The sequence below is a fragment of the Oncorhynchus clarkii genome, chromosome 6, assembly GCF_045791955.1.
Source record: "Oncorhynchus clarkii lewisi isolate Uvic-CL-2024 chromosome 6, UVic_Ocla_1.0, whole genome shotgun sequence".
In the NCBI taxonomy this organism is placed as follows: Eukaryota; Metazoa; Chordata; class Actinopteri; order Salmoniformes; family Salmonidae; genus Oncorhynchus; species Oncorhynchus clarkii.
In genome coordinates, this window is record NC_092152.1 from 82,680,214 (window position 1) to 82,699,372 (window position 19,159).

The 19,159-nt window shown below is 45.0% G+C and overlaps 1 protein-coding gene across 1 annotated transcript in view; it reads right to left on the reverse strand.

Moving 5' to 3' along the window:
* LOC139411724 (A disintegrin and metalloproteinase with thrombospondin motifs 7-like) overlaps nucleotides 1-16,341 on the reverse strand; it is a 167,589-nt gene extending 151,248 nt beyond the window's left edge. Inside the window, exons 1-4 of the mRNA XM_071158396.1 lie at nucleotides 15,921-16,341; nucleotides 10,565-10,932; nucleotides 5,261-5,441; nucleotides 3,902-4,098 (exon numbers count right to left, since the gene is read on the reverse strand). Of these exons, the coding sequence (XP_071014497.1) occupies nucleotides 3,902-4,098; nucleotides 5,261-5,441; nucleotides 10,565-10,932; nucleotides 15,921-16,038 (864 nt within the window). The 5' untranslated portion in view covers nucleotides 16,039-16,341. The remainder of the gene's footprint in view (nucleotides 1-3,901; nucleotides 4,099-5,260; nucleotides 5,442-10,564; nucleotides 10,933-15,920) is intronic.
* Between the last annotated feature and the right edge of the window lie 2,818 nt (nucleotides 16,342-19,159).

Sequence of the window (19,159 nt, forward strand, 5' to 3'; positions counted from 1 at the left end):
ATATATTTGCCTGTGAAGCCCTTTTTGTGTAAAGCAATGATGACGGCACGTGTTTCCTTGCAGGCAACCATTGGCTGACAGAGGAAGTACAATGATTCCAAGCACCACCCTCCTTTTGAAGCTTCCAGTCTGTTATTCGAACTCAATCAGCATGACAGAGTGATCTCCAGCCATGTCCTCGTCAACACTCACATCTGTGTTAACGAGAGAATCACTGACATGATGTCAGCTGGTCTTTTTGTGGCAGGGCTGAAATGCAGTGGAAATGTTTTTGGGGGATTCAGTTCATTTGCATGGCAAAGAGGGACTTTGCAATTAATTGCAATTTATCTAATCACTTTTCATAACATTCTGGAGTATATGCAAATTGCCATCATACAAACTGAGGCAGCAGACTTTGTTGAAAATTAATATTTGTGTCATTATCAAAAGTTTTGGCCACGACTGTATACTAAACAAAAACGATTGATTTCAAAGTTTAACAAACCATAGAACTCTAAGCACAAGGACTGGCAATGTGTTTTTGTCAAATGTTCAGTGGAAATTGTTAAAAGTAGTTGTGCAGCATAGAGTTGTTTTTTTTACTTTGAAAATCAAATGCTTTTTGTTTGATATATATTTAAAAAGTGAAAAATCGGAGTCTCAGTGTAATTCCGTTACCGTGGAAGTGCGCTTCACTCACTGCATGATCACTACAGTCTCCCTTGACACAATAACAGGAGGCTGTGGAGTTGAAAGCAGAGGTTTGCAGGGCTGAAAACAAGACACCTGAGAGGATGTGGAGGATAATGTGTGTTTCCTCTTCTTCTTATTGTCCACTTGATCCGGTGAAGCCAGGGGAGCTCTCTGTTATTGACATCCCCTTTCCTGATACACCGTCCTGTGCTAGCCCTCCTTGACAGCTGCAGCCGGACCCAACAGTTACTGTCTTTTGGAAAAAAGTTTCCTAATGCGCTCAACGGCAATAGAGCGAGGACGAGGTCAGATGACTTGGTCTGGCCTCCGTCCAGGAAGTGCTAAAAACACAAGGGTCAGTGCACAGGAAGTTGTAGTCATTTGGAAAATAAATACAAAAATATATATATAAAAAAAAGGGATGAGGGCTACAGGACATGGGGAAGGAGTGATAAAAGAGAGAGATGAGGGCTACAGGACATGGGGAAGGAGTGATAAAAGAGAGGGATGAGGGCTACAGGACATGGGGAAGGAGTGATAAAAGAGAGGGATGAAGGCTACAGGACATGGGGAAGGAGCGATAAAAGAGAGGGATGAGGGCTACAGGACATGGGGAAGGAGTGATAAAAGAGATGGATGAGGGCTACAGGACATGGGGAAGGAGTGATAAGAGAGGGATGAGGGCTACAGGACATGGGGAAGGAGTGATAAAAGAGATGGATGAGGGCTACAGGACATGGGGAAGGAGTGATAAGAGAGGGATGAGGGCTACAGGACATGGGGAAGGAGCGATAAGAGAGGGATGAGGGCTACAGGACATGGGGAAGGAGCGATAAAAGAGATGGATGAGGGCTACAGGACATGGGGAAGGAGTGATAAAAGAGATGGATGAGGGCTACAGGACATGGGGAAGGAGCGATAAAAGAGATGGATGAGGGCTACAGGACATGGGGAAGGAGCGATAAAAGAGATGGATGAGGGCTACAGGACATGGGGAAGGAGCGATAAAAGAGATGGATGAGGGCTACAGGACATGGGGAAGGAGCGATAAGAGAGGGATGAGGGCTACAGGACACGGGGAAGGAGTGATAAAAGAGATGGATGAGGGCTACAGGACATGGGGAAGGAACGATTAAAAAAGATGGATGAGGGCTACAGGACATGGGGAAGGAGCGATAAGAGAGGGATGAGGGCTACAGGACATGGGGAAGGAGTGATAAAAGAGATGGATGAGGGCTACAGGACATGGGGAAGGAGCGATAAAAGAGAGGGATGAGGGCTACAGGACATGGGGAAGGAGCGATAAAAGAGAGGGATGAGGGCTACAGGACATGGGGAAGGAGTGATAAAAGAGGGATGAGGGCTACAGGACATGGGGAAGGAGCGATAAAAGAGAGGGATGAGGGCTACAGGACATGGGGAAGGAGCGATAAGAGAGGGATGAGGGCTATAGGACATGGGGAAGGAGTGATAAAAGAGATGGATGAGGGCTACAGGACATGGGGAAGGAGCGATAAGAGAGGGATGAGGGCTACAGGACATGGGGAAGGAGTGATAAAAGAGATGGATGAGGGCTACTGGACATGGGGAAGGAGCGATAAGAGAGGGATGAGGGCTACAGGACATGGGGAAGGAGTGATAAAAGAGATGGATGAGGGCTACAGGACATGGGGAAGGAGCGATAAGAGAGGGATGAGGGCTACAGGACATGGGGAAGGAGTGATAAAAGAGATGGATGAGGGCTACAGGACATGGGGAAGGAGCGATAAATCAAAACATGTCACAACACTAACAGAACAGAGATGAGGGTGAAACACATGGAAGCATCTAGCATAGGTATTGACCCAGCCAAGATGGGATGTTTTGGATGATGTTGTTGACATGGATGTTACATAACATCGCCTACATACAGTGACAACAGAATTACTGTCAAGGCTGCAGCCTACCTAAGCAAAGAAGCTAATGTGTAAATCAAGTTATTTGAAACCTAGTTCCCTAGAACTATAAGCAAGTTACTGGGATGGATTTAGAGTAGGGTCAAGAAGTTTGCACTGGAAATAAAAGAAAGGCCATTTCAGCCGACCAAAGGCTACTTCCAGCTGACACCCAGCACACTAGCCCATATTTGGTAATAGTGGGAATCAAACCCACAACTTTGGTGTTGCTGACACCCTACCAAAAGAAAACCCAGTGAGACAGAGAGGGCTAACAGACACGATGTTCATGACAGACAGTACAGACGGCTAGCAGACACTTACGATGTTCATGACAGCCAGTACAGACGGCTAGCAGACACTTACGATGTTCATGACAGCCAGTACAGACGGCTAGCAGACACTTACGATGTTCATGACAGTCAGTACAGACGGCTAGCAGACACTAACGATGTTCATGACAGCCAGTACAGACGGTTAGCAGACACTTACGATGTTCATGACAGTCAGTACAGACGGCTAGCAGACACTTACGATGTTCATGACAGCCAGTACAGACGGCTAGCAGACACTTACGATGTTCATGACAGCCAGTACAGACGGCTAGCAGACACTTACGATGTTCATGACAGTCAGTACAGACGGCTAGCAGACACTAACGATGTTCATGACAGCCAGTACAGACGGTTAGCAGACACTTACGATGTTCATGACAGTCAGTACAGACGGCTAGCAGACACAAACGATGTTCATGACAGCCAGTACACAGACGGCTAGCAGACACTTACGATGTTCATGACAGCCAGTACAGACGGCTAGCAGACACTTACGATGTTCATGACAGTCAGTACAGACGGCTAGCAGACACTAACGATGTTCATGACAGCCAGTACAGACGGCTAGCAGACACTTACGATGTTCATGACAGTCAGTACAGACGGCTAGCAGACACTTACGATGTTCATGACAGCCAGTACAGACGGCTAGCAGACACTTACGATGTTCATGACAGTCAGTACAGACGGCTAGCAGACACTTACGATGTTCATGACAGCCAGTACAGACGGCTAGCAGACACTTACGATGTTCATGACAGTCAGTACAGACGGCTAGCAGACACTAACGATGTTCATGACAGCCAGTACAGACGGCTAGCAGACACTTACGATGTTCATGACAGTCAGTACAGACGGCTAGCAGACACAAACGATGTTCATGACAGTCAGTACAGACGGCTAGCAGACACTAACGATGTTCATGACAGTCAGTACAGACGGCTAGCAGACACTTACGATGTTCATGACAGCCAGTACGTAGCTCTCCACGCCCTTGGTGCCGTGGTACTCCACCATCTTGGAATCGGCCACCACCAGCGTTTCCACCCACTTCTCCCTGCTGATGGAACGCTGGCGTATCCTCCTCTTCCTCCGCTGGCGTCTCTCCCAGCGCTCCCGTTGCCTCTCCACACGCTCCAACGCCGCAGCGGGATCTGAGTGCGGAGCCATGACAAATATTGTGGTTGTAGAGTTGTAGCTTTAGTATTGTGTTTAAAAATAGCATGGAATAAGTCAGACATTTTTTGTGTTATCCTTGATTGGTTTGAACTTCGATACACCATATATTAGTAAGGGATGTTTACGTAAAACATGTTATGTGTTTGATCAGGTCAGTTACTCCAACTATAGACAATAGTGAATTTATCCAAAACTGTACATCATATGTGTGAAAAGTCAGCTAAGTGGCAACAGCGTTAGAACCCTATACAGTACACACTGATGCATTGTGTTGAACATAACATGTACTCTATAAAGAAACATACAACAGAGACAATTCAGTCTTTTCTAAATGTCTTGAGGGAATTCAAGTGAGCGTTACGCACGCTTAACCCTGTGAGAGAGGAAGTGGGGATTTTATGCATGCTTGAGACAGAAGTTTACAGTCTGGTGGAAGAGGTTTTATTTCCCCCCTAAAATGCCTGGTAAGCCAGATGATCTTTCCTGGTTCTCTCTAGCATCCCCAGCCATCTGCAGGATATTCCAACAATTCTCTTGACCTATTCCCTGTGGGTGAAGTCAACCAAGACTCCAGTGAAGTGCACGTTCAAGTGAGTTCCAAAGAGTTATTTTCAAAATAGTTCAAGTCCCGGGGCCTGCAATGAATTCCTAATGGCATATTTACATATCTCTCTTGCATAATACTGCCTCTCGGATATTTCATCCGGCAATGTGTTTCAGGGCTTAATTAAGGCTCCTGGTATTTCAAACAGGCCCCATTGCCAGCCCAACTGTTCCTAGGCCGTCTTCCTCCACCTCTAGAGAGTGGAATTCAGTGTGTGTGTATGTGTGATAGATCCAGGTTGGCATAGGGATCGCTCAGTGCATCGGCCCTGTTTGAATACTTAGAAAATGCATCCTCCCTTCCATAAAGCATGACTGATCTGGCACCATCTGGATGGGTCTGGTTGGATCTGACATGCAAAATCAGTTGTTGTCAGAAGTGGGATCTTTGTTTTGTCCAATCCGACCTGATGAGATTGGTGATTAGTTCAAGGAAGGGAAGGAAAGGTGCATCTTTAAAGTATTGGAACAGTCACATCCTCTAAGGCCTCTATAATGGAGTGTGTGATGCCAGGTCACGACGGGAGGCTTCACCTTTGACCCCACAGGTACCGTTGGTGGTATGGTCTCCAGAGATGGGCTGTACCAACTGGCTTTGGGTGGGGGAGGTGTGGCGCTTGTAGATAATGTGGACTTGTGGTGCCGTCAACTCATCACTAGACCGCTCCAATGGCCGGATAAAGAACTCCTCCTGGGACAGCTTGAACAGCCCAGTCTACAGAGGGAGGTAGGTCAGTGTTGCTTTTGTTATGAGACAAATATAGTGATCATATTGTACAGGGAGAAAGGGCGTCAGAATTGCGTTATTATTATTTTATTTATTTAAATGGTCCTAAGCAAGGACATTCTATGGAGTGAAAGTGAGGTCAAAATGTATTATACAGTATATGAGAAATATAGTGATCCTATTGTACAGGGAGAAAGTTGGTCAGAAATGCTTTATTCATACAAAAAAATACAGTCCTAAGCAAGCACATTGTTTGGGTAGAAAGAGGGGAATAAAACAGTAAAACACATTCTACTGGGAGAACAGCTGCTTTGATATGGGAAGAACACAGCACAATCTACTGGGAGAACAAGGGATCACAACTGCTTTGATATGGGAAGAACACAGCCCATTCTACTGGGAGAACAAGGGATCACAACTGCTTTGATATGGGAAGAACACAGTTAGCACATTCTACTGGGAGAACAAGGGATCACAACTGCTTTGATATGGGAAGAACACAGCCCATTCTACTGGGAGAACAAGGGATCACAACTGCTTTGATATGGGAAGAACACAGTTAGCACATTCTACTGGGAGAACAAGGGATCACAACTGGTTTGATATGGGAAGAACACAGTTAGCACATTCTACTGGGTGAGAGATGGGTCAAAATTGCTTCAGAGAGAAATAAATGCAATCAGCTTCATGAAAATGTGCCATTAGGTTACAGTATTACATAAACGCAAGTTATCTTGGGATTTATCATGTGATTATTTTCCCTTCCCTTTGGGAGCAAAACAAGGACATATGAGAGAAAACGCACCAACTGAAATTGAGTCATAACTATAATGGCTAAATCGCGAATGCTCCGCAACAATGATTTAGACTTATGACAGTCTTCAACCCAGCAGTCTGGCCTCTGGGCTTCTGGCTCAGCCGTAGCTGTGGAACTTAGAGCGAGATGTGGCATTGTGCCAAATGATATATCCAATTGCTATCATTTTAAATAAACAACATTTCCAGTCCAGTAAGTTCCCCTCCTCCAGGTTGAAAGAGTTTAAAAGGACAGATTCACTATACAGTATATAGACCTTGGATTCAACTAGAAGTTGACTGGTCAAGAACATGGACATTTAAGAGGACACTCTGAGAAAGTTTCCCCATTGGCCAAAAGTCCCTTATTGTGGGGAAAACAAGCATTTACAGTCACTTAAACTTAGAAGTATCACAAATATTTAGCTTTGCATGCAAATGTTTGAATTTCTAGAACAAATGGAAAAAAGGCAGAAATTGAGAGATATATTATTAGAAAGGAATACAGTAATAATGAATAAACAGTATGATGTTGTTGATAGGGCTTGTAGGGAGAAAGGAATACAGTAATAATGGAACAGTATGATGTTGTTGGATAGGGCTTGTAGGGAGAAAGGAATACAGTAATAATGGAACAGTATGATGTTGTTGATAGGGCTTGTAGGGAGAAAGGAATACAGTAATAATGGGACAGTATGATGTTGTTGGATAGGGCTTGTAGGGAGAAAGGAATACAGTAATAATGGAACAGTATGTTGTTGGATAGGGCTTGTAGGGAGAAAGGAATACAGTAATAATGAACCGTATGATGTTGTTGATAGGGCTTGTAGGGAGAAAGGAATACAGTAATAATGAACAGTATGATGTTGGATAGGGCTTGTAGGGAGAAAGGAATACAGCAATAATGAACAGTATGATGTTGTTGGATAGGGCTTGTAGGGAGAAAGGAATACAGTAATAATGAGCAGTATGATGTTGTTGATAGGGCTTGTAGGGAGAAAGGAATACAGTAATAATGAACAGTATGATGTTGTTGGATAGGGCTTGTAGGGAGAAAGGAATACAGTAATAATGAACAGTATGATGTTGTTGATAGGGCTTGTAGGGAGAAAGGAATACAGTAATAATGAACAGTATGATGTTGATGGATAGGGCTTGTAGGGAGAAAGGAATACAGTAATAATGAACATTATGATGTTGTTGATAGGGCTTGTAGGGAGAAAGGAATACAGTAATAATGAACAGTATGATGTTGTTGGATAGGGCTTGTAGGGAGAAAGGAATACAGTAATAATGGAACAGTATGATGTTGTTGGATAGGGCTTGTAGGGAGAAAGGAATACAGTAATAATGAACATTATGATGTTGTTGATAGGGCTTGTAGGGAGAAAGGAATACAGTAATAATGAACAGTATGATGTTGTTGGATAGGGCTTGTAGGGAGAAAGGAATACAGTAATAATGGAACAGTATGATGTTGTTGGATAGGGCTTGTAGGGAGAAAGGAATACAGTAATAATGAACAGTATGATGTTGTTGATAGGGCTTGTAGGGAGAAAGGAATACAGTAATAATGAACAGTATGATGTTGTTGGATAGGGCTTGTATGGAGAAAGGAATACAGTAATAATGAACAGTATGATATTGTTGGATAGGGCTTGTGGTTTCCTACTGCAGTTTCATCAGAAATGTCCTAAAGCGTTTAATGTGACTCTGGCATTGTGAAACATTTATTACAGCAAGATCAGTTGGAAAATTAAGGCTTTTTCCTTCTGTGAACTAAGATAACAGATGGCTAGACCACGTCCCATTTCTCCTCTGTGACGATGGGACGTGGTCTAGCCATCTGTTATCTTAGTTCACAGAACAGTGGACAGCAGTCACAACGGAGAGATGGGACATGGACAGCAGTCACAAAGGAGAGATGGGACGTGGACAGCAGTCACAGACGAGAGATGGGATGTGGACAGCAGTCACAGAGGAGAGATGGGACGTGGACAGCAGTCACAAAGGAGAGATGGGACGTGGACAGCAGTCACAGAGGAGAGATGGGACGTGGACAGCAATCAAAGACGAGAGATGGGACATGGACAGCAGTCACAAAGGAGAGATGGGACGTGGACGGCAGTCACAGACGAGAGATGGGATGTGGACAACAGTCACAGAAGAGAGATGGGACGTGGACAGCAGTCACAGAGGAGAGATGGGACGTGGACAGCAGTCACAGAGGAGAGATGGGACGTGGACAGCAGTCACAGACGAGAGATGGGACATGGACAGCAGTCACAAAGGAGAGATGGGACGTGGACAGCAGTCACAGACGAGAGATGGGACGTGGACAGCAGTCACAGAGGAGAGATGGGACGTGGACAGCAGTCACAGAGGAGAGATGGGACGTGGACAGCAGTCACAGAGGAGAGATGGGACGTGGACAGCAATCACAGAGGAGGAATGGGACGTGGACAGCAATCACAGAGGAGAAATGGGACATGGACAGCAATCACAGAGGAGAGATGGGACATGGACAGCAGTCACAAAGTAGAGATGGGACATGGACAGCAATCACGGAGGATAGATGGGATGTGACAGTGAACAAAGAGGAGAGGTAGAATGTGGACAGCGGTCACAGAGGAGAGGTGGTATGTGGACAGCTGTCACAGAGGAGAGGTGGTATGTGGACAGCGGTCACAGATGTGACAGTGAACACATGCTTTATGATTCAGTTTGAGTTACCTACACTAGTGGATAGGTAAGACAATGAGAGGTAAATTGATCATGCGTAATCACAACACAGGCTCCATCGCTTGTTCTGTTCATGGAAGCATGATGATGTTTTTCACACCCACATGTCATCGATGACATCCAGCCTGATTTTAGATGAAAGGCGCTCTAACACTTGTGATGTATCAAACGCATCCTCTCAAGCACAGCTCCCTTCACCAACCAGTCACTGGCTTTCCATGGATGGTACAATCTAATAATATAACTACACTAACAGAACAGGAATGAGGCCAACAGCACGTAATGAATTCAGAGACAACTATAAAAAATAATACTTAATAAACATCATCTGTTCAGACGTGTGTTTAAATATTGAAACTAAGTTGAAGCCAGTGTGGCATACAACATTATACAGTAGTACTTACTGCTTATTGCAAAACATTAGCATATTTTTATCAGAGCTAGAGGAATTAAATATACCTCTAATGAATCGTCATTTACAATTTCACCTAAAAATGTAATAAATCTTCTTTGGTTTTGTATAATGATAATAATATATGCAATTTAGCAAACACTTTTATCCAGTCTCATGCACAGAACCAAAGCGGAAAACAAAAACGGGCTAGGACCAGTCATTGGCATTGATCAACATTATGTTTTTGATCAATTGTATTTCTACTTTGACTTGTTACCCTAGGAACAGAGAAGTTCTAGAAGTTAAACGTTTTGCATGACCCTTTAGGATGTGAAAGTAAAAACAGATATCTCAGTAGGTTAGCAGTGACGGTCTCAGTAGGTTATCAGTGACGGTCTCAGTAAGTTAGCAGCGACGGTCTCAGTAGGTTAGCAGCGACGGTCTCAGTAGGTTAGCAGCGACGGTCTCAGTAGGTTAGCAGTGACGGTCTCAGTAGGTTATCAGCGACGGTCTCAGTAGGTTAGCAGCGACGGTCTCAGTAAGTTAGCAGCGACGGTCTCAGTAGGTTAGCAGCGACGGTCTCAGTAGGTTAGCAGCGACGGTCTCAGTAGGTTAGCAGCGACGGTCTCAGTAGGTTAGCAGCGACGGTCTCAGTAGGTTAGCAGTGACGGTCTCAGTAGGTTAGCAGTGACGTGACGGTCTCAGTAGGTTAGCAGTGACGTGACGGTCTCAGTAGGTTAGCAGTGACGGTCTCAGTAGGTTAGCAGTGACGTGACGGTCTCAGTAGGTTAGCAGCGACGGTCTCAGTAGGTTAGCAGCGACGGTCTCAGTAGGTTAGCAGCGACGGTCTCAGTAGGTTAGCAGTGACGGTCTCAGTAGGTTAGCAGTGACGTGACGGTCTCAGTAGGTTAGCAGTGACGGTCTCAGTAGGTTAGCAGTGACGTGACGGTCTCAGTAGGTTAGCAGTGACGGTCTCAGTAGGTTAGCAGTGACGGTCTCAGTAGGTTAGCAGTGACGGTCTCAGTAGGTTAGCAGTGACGGTCTCAGTAGGTTAGCAGTGACGGTCTCAGTAGGTTAGCAGTGACGGTCTCAGTAGGTTAGCAGTGACGGTCTCAGTAGGTTAGCAGTGACGGTCTCAGTAGGTTAGCAGTGACGGTCTATCTCCCTCTCTCGCACTCACCAGGCCGTCACAAGTGCTTATAGCCGCCCTCCCCTTCATGGTTGCCTGGTCCCACACGTCCCCGATAAAGTGGCACAGCGAAGGGCCATTGCTGCGTATTTTGGCCCCCTCCATGCCACCGTACCTTCGCTCAGTCAGGAAGCCAGGAGCCAGCAGGTGTGGGTTGAGGGTGAGGTTGAAGTGCAGATTGTGGCCACCATGCTGCAACTGGTAGAACACCCGTGTAGGGTTTCCTGGTTCCCCCTGGGTTTCCCTCCGCTGTACCCGGCTGACGTGGTAGGACACAAAGTTGGACAGGAAGTGACCTTTGGCGTCCACTCGGTAGGGGTGAACGACCTCGTACTCCGGAGGCCCCTGTAGAAAGCTCTCTGGTTGGGAGAGAAAATAAAAACATGCTGTCTACTAATTGACTGTGAGGTTGTAAACAAACTTGGCAAGCTGTAAACAGTTCCATCTGCACAAGGCACACATACACTATCCATCATTTAAACAGGACTTGAATATGACTACAGTATGTCAGTCTTTTTTATTTGAGGATGAGCATGTGACCCAGTATCCACCAATGGCAGGCAATAGTCATGTGGAGTCGTGGATGAGGTCTCACAACGGGCGCTAACTAACTAGGGCTTCGGGTTACTATAGAAGCTGACTGGAGTGTCGATCAGTCTGCTGTACTCTCCTACGCTACGTCTGCCTACACCCGGGTCCTGGCAGGGGGGCATCATCACGGTGATCGGCGGCGTGCTGGCCCGCTGTGCCACCTTCAATGAGCGGATGAGGCTTAAGGCCCTCACTTACACACAGACAGAAACGTACGCGCGCACACAAGCACCGTTCAAAGAACGGTATGAATTTTAATAGCAGCATGCACCTCACAGCACTTTAATCATATGCTAGATGTGCAATAGCAGTATGCTTGATGTGCAATAGCAGTATGCTTGATGTGCCTTAGTAGTATGCCAGATGTGCAATAGCAGTATGCTAGATGTGCCTTAGTAGTATGCCAGATGTGCAATAGCAGTATGCTAGATGTGCCCTAGTAGTATGCTAGATGTGCAATAGCAGTATGCTTGATGTGCAATATCAGTATGCTAGATGTGCAATAGCAGTATGCTAGATGCGCCCTAGTAGTATGCTAGATGTGCCCTAGTAGTATGCTAGATGTGCCCTAGTAGTATGCTAGTGGTGCCCTAGTAGTATGCTAGATGTGCCCTAGTAGTATGCTAGTGGTGCCCTAGTAGTATGCTAGATGTGCAATAGCAGTATGCTAGATGTGCCCTAGTAGTATGCTAGATGTGCCCTAGTAGTATGCTAGATGCGCCCTAGTAGTATGCTAGATGTGCCCTAGTAGTATGCTAGATGTGCCCTAGTAGTATGCTAGTGGTGCCCTAGTAGTATGCTAGATGTGCAATAGCAGTATGCTAGATGTGCCCTAGTAGTATGCTAGATGTGCCCTAGTAGTATGCTAGATGTGCAATAGCAGTATGCTTGATGTGCAATAGCAGTATGCTAGATGTGCCTTAGTAGTATGCTAGATGTGCCCTAGTAGTATGCTAGATGTGCAATAGCAGTATGCTAGATGCGCCCTAGTAGTATGCTAGATGTGCCCTAGTAGTATTCTAGATGTGCCCTAGTAGTATGCTAGTGGTGCCCTAGTAGTATGCTAGATGTGCAATAGCAGTATGCTAGATGTGCCCTAGTAGTATGCTTGATGTGCCCTAGTAGTATGCTAGATGTGCCCTAGTAGTATGCTAGATGTGCAATAGCAGTATGCTAGATGTGCCCTAGTAGTATGCTAGTGGTGCCCTAGTAGTATGCTTTCTGTTCCCTAGTAGTATGCTAGATGTGCCCTAGTAGTATGCTAGATGTGCCCTAGTAGTATGCTAGTGGTGCCCTAGTAGTATGCTAGATGTGCAATAGCAGTATGCTAGATGTGCCCTAGTAGTATGCTAGATTTGCCCTAGTAGTATGCTAGATGCGCCCTAGTAGTATGCTAGATGTGCCCTAGTAGTATGCTAGATGTGCCCTAGTAGTATGCTAGTGGTGCCCTAGTAGTATGCTAGATGTGCAATAGCAGTATGCTAGATGTGCCCTAGTAGTATGCTTGATGTGCCCTAGTAGTATGCTAGATGTGCCCTAGTAGTATGCTAGATGTGCCCTAGTAGTATGCTAGATGTGCCCTAGTAGTATGCTAGATGTGCCCTAGTAGTATGCTAGATGTGCAATAGCAGTATGCTAGATGTGCCCTAGTAGTATGCTTGATGTACCCTAGTAGTATGCTACTGGTGCCCTAGCAGTATGCTTGATGTGCCCTAGTAGTATGCTTGATGTGCACTAGTAGTATGCTAGTGGTGCCCTAGCAGTATGCTAGCAGTTACATAGGCAGTCACAGTGTATTCACATGGTAGTAGTTACATAGGCAGCCACAGTGTATTCACATGGTAGTGGTTACATAGGCAGCCACAGTGTATTCACATGGTAGTAGTTACATAGGCAGTCACAGTGTATTCACATGGTAGTAGTTACATAGGCAGTCACAGTGTATTCACATGGTGTAGTTACATAGGCAGCCACAGTGTATTCACATGGTAGTAGTTACATAGGCAGTCACAGTGTAATCACATGGTAGTAGTTACATAGGCAGTCACAGTGTAATCACAGGGTAGTAGTTACATAGGCAGCCACAGTGTAATCACATGGTAGTAGTTTCATAGGCAGTCAGTGTAATCACATGGTAGTAGTTACATAGGCAGTCACAGTGTATTCACATGGTAGTAGTTACATAGGCAGTCACAGTGTATTCACATGGTAGTAGTTACATAGGCAGTCACAGTGTATTAACATGGTAGTAGTTACATAGGCAGTCACAGTGTATTCACATGGTAGTAGTTACATAGGCAGTCACAGTGTAATCACATGGTAGTAGTTACATAGGCAGTCACAGTGTATTCACATGGTAGTAGTTACATAGGCAGTCACAGTGTAATCACATGGTAGTAGTTACATAGGCAGTCACAGTGTAATCCCATGGTAGTAGTTACATCAGTAGTCACAGTGTAATCACATGGTAGTAGTTACATCAGTAGTCACAGTGGAATCAGTGTAAGTACATGTTGTTACATAGTACTTAGGCTAAACGTTTGCTGCAAGCAAATTTTCCAGGATTTGTGGAAAAACTCCAAATGAACTATTACGCTAAATGAATAGTGAAAGTGGCTTCGTCAAAGCACTGGTTTTCCATGTCTGAATCTCCATGGCAATATAACTGTATATCTCTATACTACTAACTTCAGGAATGTATACTGTTTATCATGACTTTCTCATCTCTTTACCTGAAAAGCTATGACAGTGACAAATGTATTCATCACAAAGGAGAGGAGAATAAAAACAGCACTAATCCTTTCTATAAAACACAGACCTAACAGAAAGATCTGTAAGCCATATTTATTTCTGCCTAAAATTCAAAGAGGAATTCAGAACGGGTTTCACTTCAAAAGTCAGACCAGTCTCACAGGAGTAAACAGGGAGCTGATTTGAATGGGTGAGATGCGGTGGAGGTATATAGGAAGTGAAGGGTAGTGATTGTTTTTTTTCTTTGATTTGGGGTGTTAAGAGTTGCTCTCACAGGGAATGTGTTATGCCAACCCCGAGACTGTTGAATCCTTTGATAGAGGACAGTGCCCACCAGTAGAGTCAGGCGCCATCCCAAATGCCACTGCTGCAGTACCAAGCTATCTCCCCCGTGTCAGTCCATCGCCTCGCAAACCGATTACACTTAGCCTTGGCTCCCCAGAGCACCCGCTAAGGTTGATTTGTATGGACGGTAGAGTGTCAAACAGCCCAAGGGTGTATCTAGACTGCTTATGGAAGGCCTTTCCCTTGTTCACTAAGACTGATACAGAACACAGGGAGACCAAGGGGAGAGGGGTGAAGGAGAGAGAGAAGAGGGGAGAGAAAGAGAGAGATGCACAACTGGAATATTTGTTCAAAAGTAAGTGTAGTACTGGAATTCTTTTTTTAAATCAACCCCCCTTTTTTCTCACACCAAGACACTTCAGCTCAGAGGCCAACTTTAGGTTAACTACTGTATCTAGTATCCTAAACACAGGAGGTTGGTGGCACCTTAATAGGAGAGGACGGCTTGTGGTAATGACTGGAATGGATTAGGTGGAATGTTATGAAATACATCAAATACATGGTTTGATGCCATTCCATTCGCTCCGTCCCAGCCATTATTATGAGCCGTCCTCCCCTCAGCAGCCTCCACTGATCCTAACACAGCATGAGTTATTGGACTAACGGGAGCCAATACTTTAAAGAACTGAACACAATTTAATCCTGATGCCATTCACTCATGTTGTTTGCAGGGCAGTTTAAATTGACTAGTGGAATGAATGTGACTATCACTGTGAGGTACAGACACAATAGGTAAGCATGAGCGTGTTTATATGACATATTCAGGCATGACCCAAGTAAAGTTTAGGGTAGCAAACTACAGCTAGGCTACTAGAATTTTAAGCATGGCCTGGAGCGTTAGAGGCGGCTCAATTATGCATCTCTCTGGTGGGGGAGAAAAAAACGGAAATACTGTAGCTGTTCTCATACAAGCTGGAAATAGGTATAGCCTGGGAACATCACGTCTGTTTTGAGTCATGTGCTCATGGGATTTCGGCACCTCATTCAATGCATAAAATGGGAGAACATAACCTTTATAAGTGTCAATATTTCCCAAGTGAACTGCTTGCATAGATCAGTCATCGCTAGGCTGTTTGTGTAAAGGCTGCGTAGATCAGTTACATCGCTAGGCTATGTTTGCATGAGTTGAGGCTGCGTAGATAAGTCACATCACTAGTCTGTGTGTGTAAAGGGTGCGTAGATTAGTCACATCGCTAGGCTATGTGTGTGTGAGTTGAGGCTGCGGATATCAGTCACATCGCTAGGCTATGTGTGTGAGAGTTGAGGCTGCGGAGATCAGTCACATCGCTAGGCTATGTGTGTGAGAGTTGAGGCTGCGGAGATCAGTCACATCGCTAGGCTATGTGTGTGTGAGTTGAGGCTGCGGAGATCAGTCACATCGCTAGGCTATGTGTGTGTGAGTTGAGGCTGCGGAGATCAGTCACGTCGCTAGGCTATGTGTGTGAGAGTTGAGGCTGCGGAGATCAGTCACATCGCTAGGCTATGTGTGTGTGAGTTCAGTCTATGTGGAGCTGAGCAGTTGCCAATAGTCTGCAGAGGTCCCCTTGTTACTGACATTTTAAAATGCCAGCATAGCTGAACTATTGCATAAAACTATTTAAAATAAAAGTAACGTTATATGTCAGACGAATGATTCATTGATTTTAAGAGGCTGGCTTACCCGTCTCTTGTTCAAATCCAAATGTTTTACTGTTGTTAAACATCGCCAAGATCCCCGCTGCAACCAGAAAGTAAATTGGAGAGAAAGGTTGTGCAAGTCCGCAGTGTAAGTAAATCATCTTGTTGGAAGGTAAAGAAAGACAATATGTTATTATGCTTTATCCTCACTGTACCGACTGTCATTTCAAACACTTTCAATTTTGTAGTGAAACACTTATATCCCGCTAGAACCATGCACTTTAGACATAGAAAGCGTGACGCCGGCGATATAAACTTAATTAACTTCTGTAAGACGTTGTATCCTTCCTCAGTGATTTTCACACGCGTCTTTTGCGTTCCAATAATTGTAAACTGTAAGTGTCGTTTGCTGACAAGACGATGTCTTCCTTTCTTCCATCAAGGCCCCTTCGACAGCCCTGACAGTTAGGAACTTTCCCTAACAAGCCAAACTTTGCTGAAGAACCTCCCTCTCCGATACAGTTTAGTGGGTGGACTTGAGAGAATAGAATGCCTTTCAGTAGTAGCCCAGGGGATGGTAGGTGATGGGGAAACTATTACATTACATTATTTGGATTGCCTGTTAAAATAAAAATACGTATAGTGTGCAATTGTAAATAAAGTGGGATAGTTGAGGAAAATCGAATTGACACATTTAACCGGATGTCAAATAGGCTTTCCGACACGCAATAAAGGCTAATATTACGATTGTAACACCATATTAAATAATATTGCTTGTATATTATATGAATACAGCGACACTTTAGCCTACTGTATAATCTCGTTCGCATGGTTACTGCGCAGAGCACCAATGTATAACGGGACCTGTGTGCATTATGCACTGTGAGGAGCCCAAACTCCAAGGAAATCATAAACACGACCGATCAATTGCATTATGTTTCCTTTGTGAAAATTATACTTTCATCTTGGAGCTCAGAATACTGTGTATCCCCCTATGGAAATGATGTGTCAAACTCATTCCACCTAGGGCCTATGCTGGGTTTTTGGTTTTTCCTTTCAATTAAGACCTAGACAACCAGGTGAGGGGAGTTCCTTACTAATCAGTGACCTTAATTAATCGAGTACAAAGGAGGAGCAAAAACCCGCAGACACACGGTCCTCCGTGGAACAAGATTGACACGTTCCCCATAGCGTCCTTCACTGATCTACTGCTGGTTGAGCCATCATGTTGCCCCCTCTAGCGGAAGAGGACGGTCAGTTTGGCACAAAATGTCGAGAATAAATATGGAAATGTCATAGAATGAAGAAGGAAAAACACAGACATGTAATGTCTGCCATGTTAAAGCCGATAAGGAAACCGATATGAGTAGGCTAGACTAGGGGGAGGTTTTGGTATTCTTTCGTGCACAAGGGAGGAACAACTGTTTCATTGTTTTGCCACACTATATTGGTCCTATTCAAACCATAAAGTATTGGCGAATGGTCAAGTAACTAATCTCCCATAATTCATTATATTTTGTTAAATGTCAGGGACCTTTTTTCCCCTATAAAAACAGCAGCCCGCCGCGACCGGGAGACCCCATGGACGACGCAGCCTGTCCCATCGCGACTCCGGTGGCGGGCCGGGGCGCAAGCACGCTGACACCGTCGCCAGGTGTACGGTGTTTCCTCCGATACATTGCTGTGGCTGGCTTCCGGGTCAAGCGGGCATGGTGTCAAGAAGCAGTGCGGCTTGGCTGGGTCGTGTTTCGAAGGACTGTAACTACCAAGTACTCTATGTGGACACCTGCTCATCAAACATCTCATTCCAAAATCATGGGCATTGATATGGAGTTGGTCCCCCTTTGCTTCTATAACAGCCTCCACTCTTCTGGGAAGGCTTTCCACTAGATGTTGGAACATTGCTGGAGGGACTTGCTTCCATTCAGCCACAAGAGCATAAGTGAGGTTGGGCACTGATGTTGGGCGATTAGAGATTCCTCATAGTCAGCGTTCCAATTCATACCAAAGGTGTTCAATGTGGTTAAGGTCAGGGCTCTGTGCAGGCCAGTCAAGTTCTTCCACACCGATCAACAAACCATTTCTGTATGGACCTCGCTTTGTGCATGGGGGAATTGCCATGCTGGAACAGGAAAGGGTCTTTCCCAAACTGTTGCCACAAAGTTGGAAGAACAGAATTGTCTAGAATGTCACTGTTTTCTGTAGCATTAAGTTTTCCCTTCACTGGAACTAAGAGGCCTAGCCTGAACCATGAAAAACAGCCCCAGACCATTATTCCTCTTCCACCAGACTTTACAGTTGGCACTATGTATTTGGACAGGTAGCATTCTCCTCGCATCCGCCAAACCCAGATTAGTCTGTCCGACTGCCAGATAGTGAAGCGTGATTCATCACTCCAGAGAACATGTTTCCACTGCTCCAGAGTCCAATGGCGGCGAGCTTTATACCACTCCAGCTGACTCTTGGCATTGCGCATGGTGACTTTAGGCTTGTGTGTGGCTGCTCTGCCATGGACACCCATTTCATGAAGCTCCAGTTCTTGTGCTGATGTTGCTTCCAGAGGCAGTTTGGAACTCGGTATTGAGTGTTGCAACCAAGGCCAGACGATTCTTATGGGCTTCAGCATTCGGCGGTGCTGTTCTGTGAGCTTGTGTGGCCTACCACTTCCCAGCTGAGCCGTTAATGCTCCTAGACATTTCCAAATTTGACGACCTGACTTGTTGGAAAGATGGCATCCACATTGAAATTCACTGAGCTCTTCAGTAAGGCCATTCTACTGCCAATGTTTGTCTATGGAGATTGCATGGCTGTGTGCTCAGTTTTATACACCTGTCAGCAAAGGGTATGGCTGAAATAGCTGGATCCACTCATTTGAAGGGGTGTCCACGTTCTTTTATACATATAGTGTAATTTATTTTATTTTGGTATCTGAAAATTCATATTTTTGTCGAGACCTATCAGCAGTTTATTCACAAAGGTCCATCACAGAAAGGTCCATCACAGAAAGGTCCATCATGTCTCAAACGACCAATCCACGCGATGCAGGGGCAGGCGCTGTGAACACGCACGACTACGCACCTGTATAAGACTCCAGTCAAGATGCAAAGTTTCACATTGATTGCGGCGTTATATAGGACTGTAGACACGATAACTTTTATCATACAAGCTTCAATTACATAAAATGAACAGCTAAAATAAGCACTCAACTGTATGGAGCGCGAGGACTATTCTGTGATAGGCCATCGAGAAGCGACCTGATGCTAGTAGAAGCACCGGTGTTGC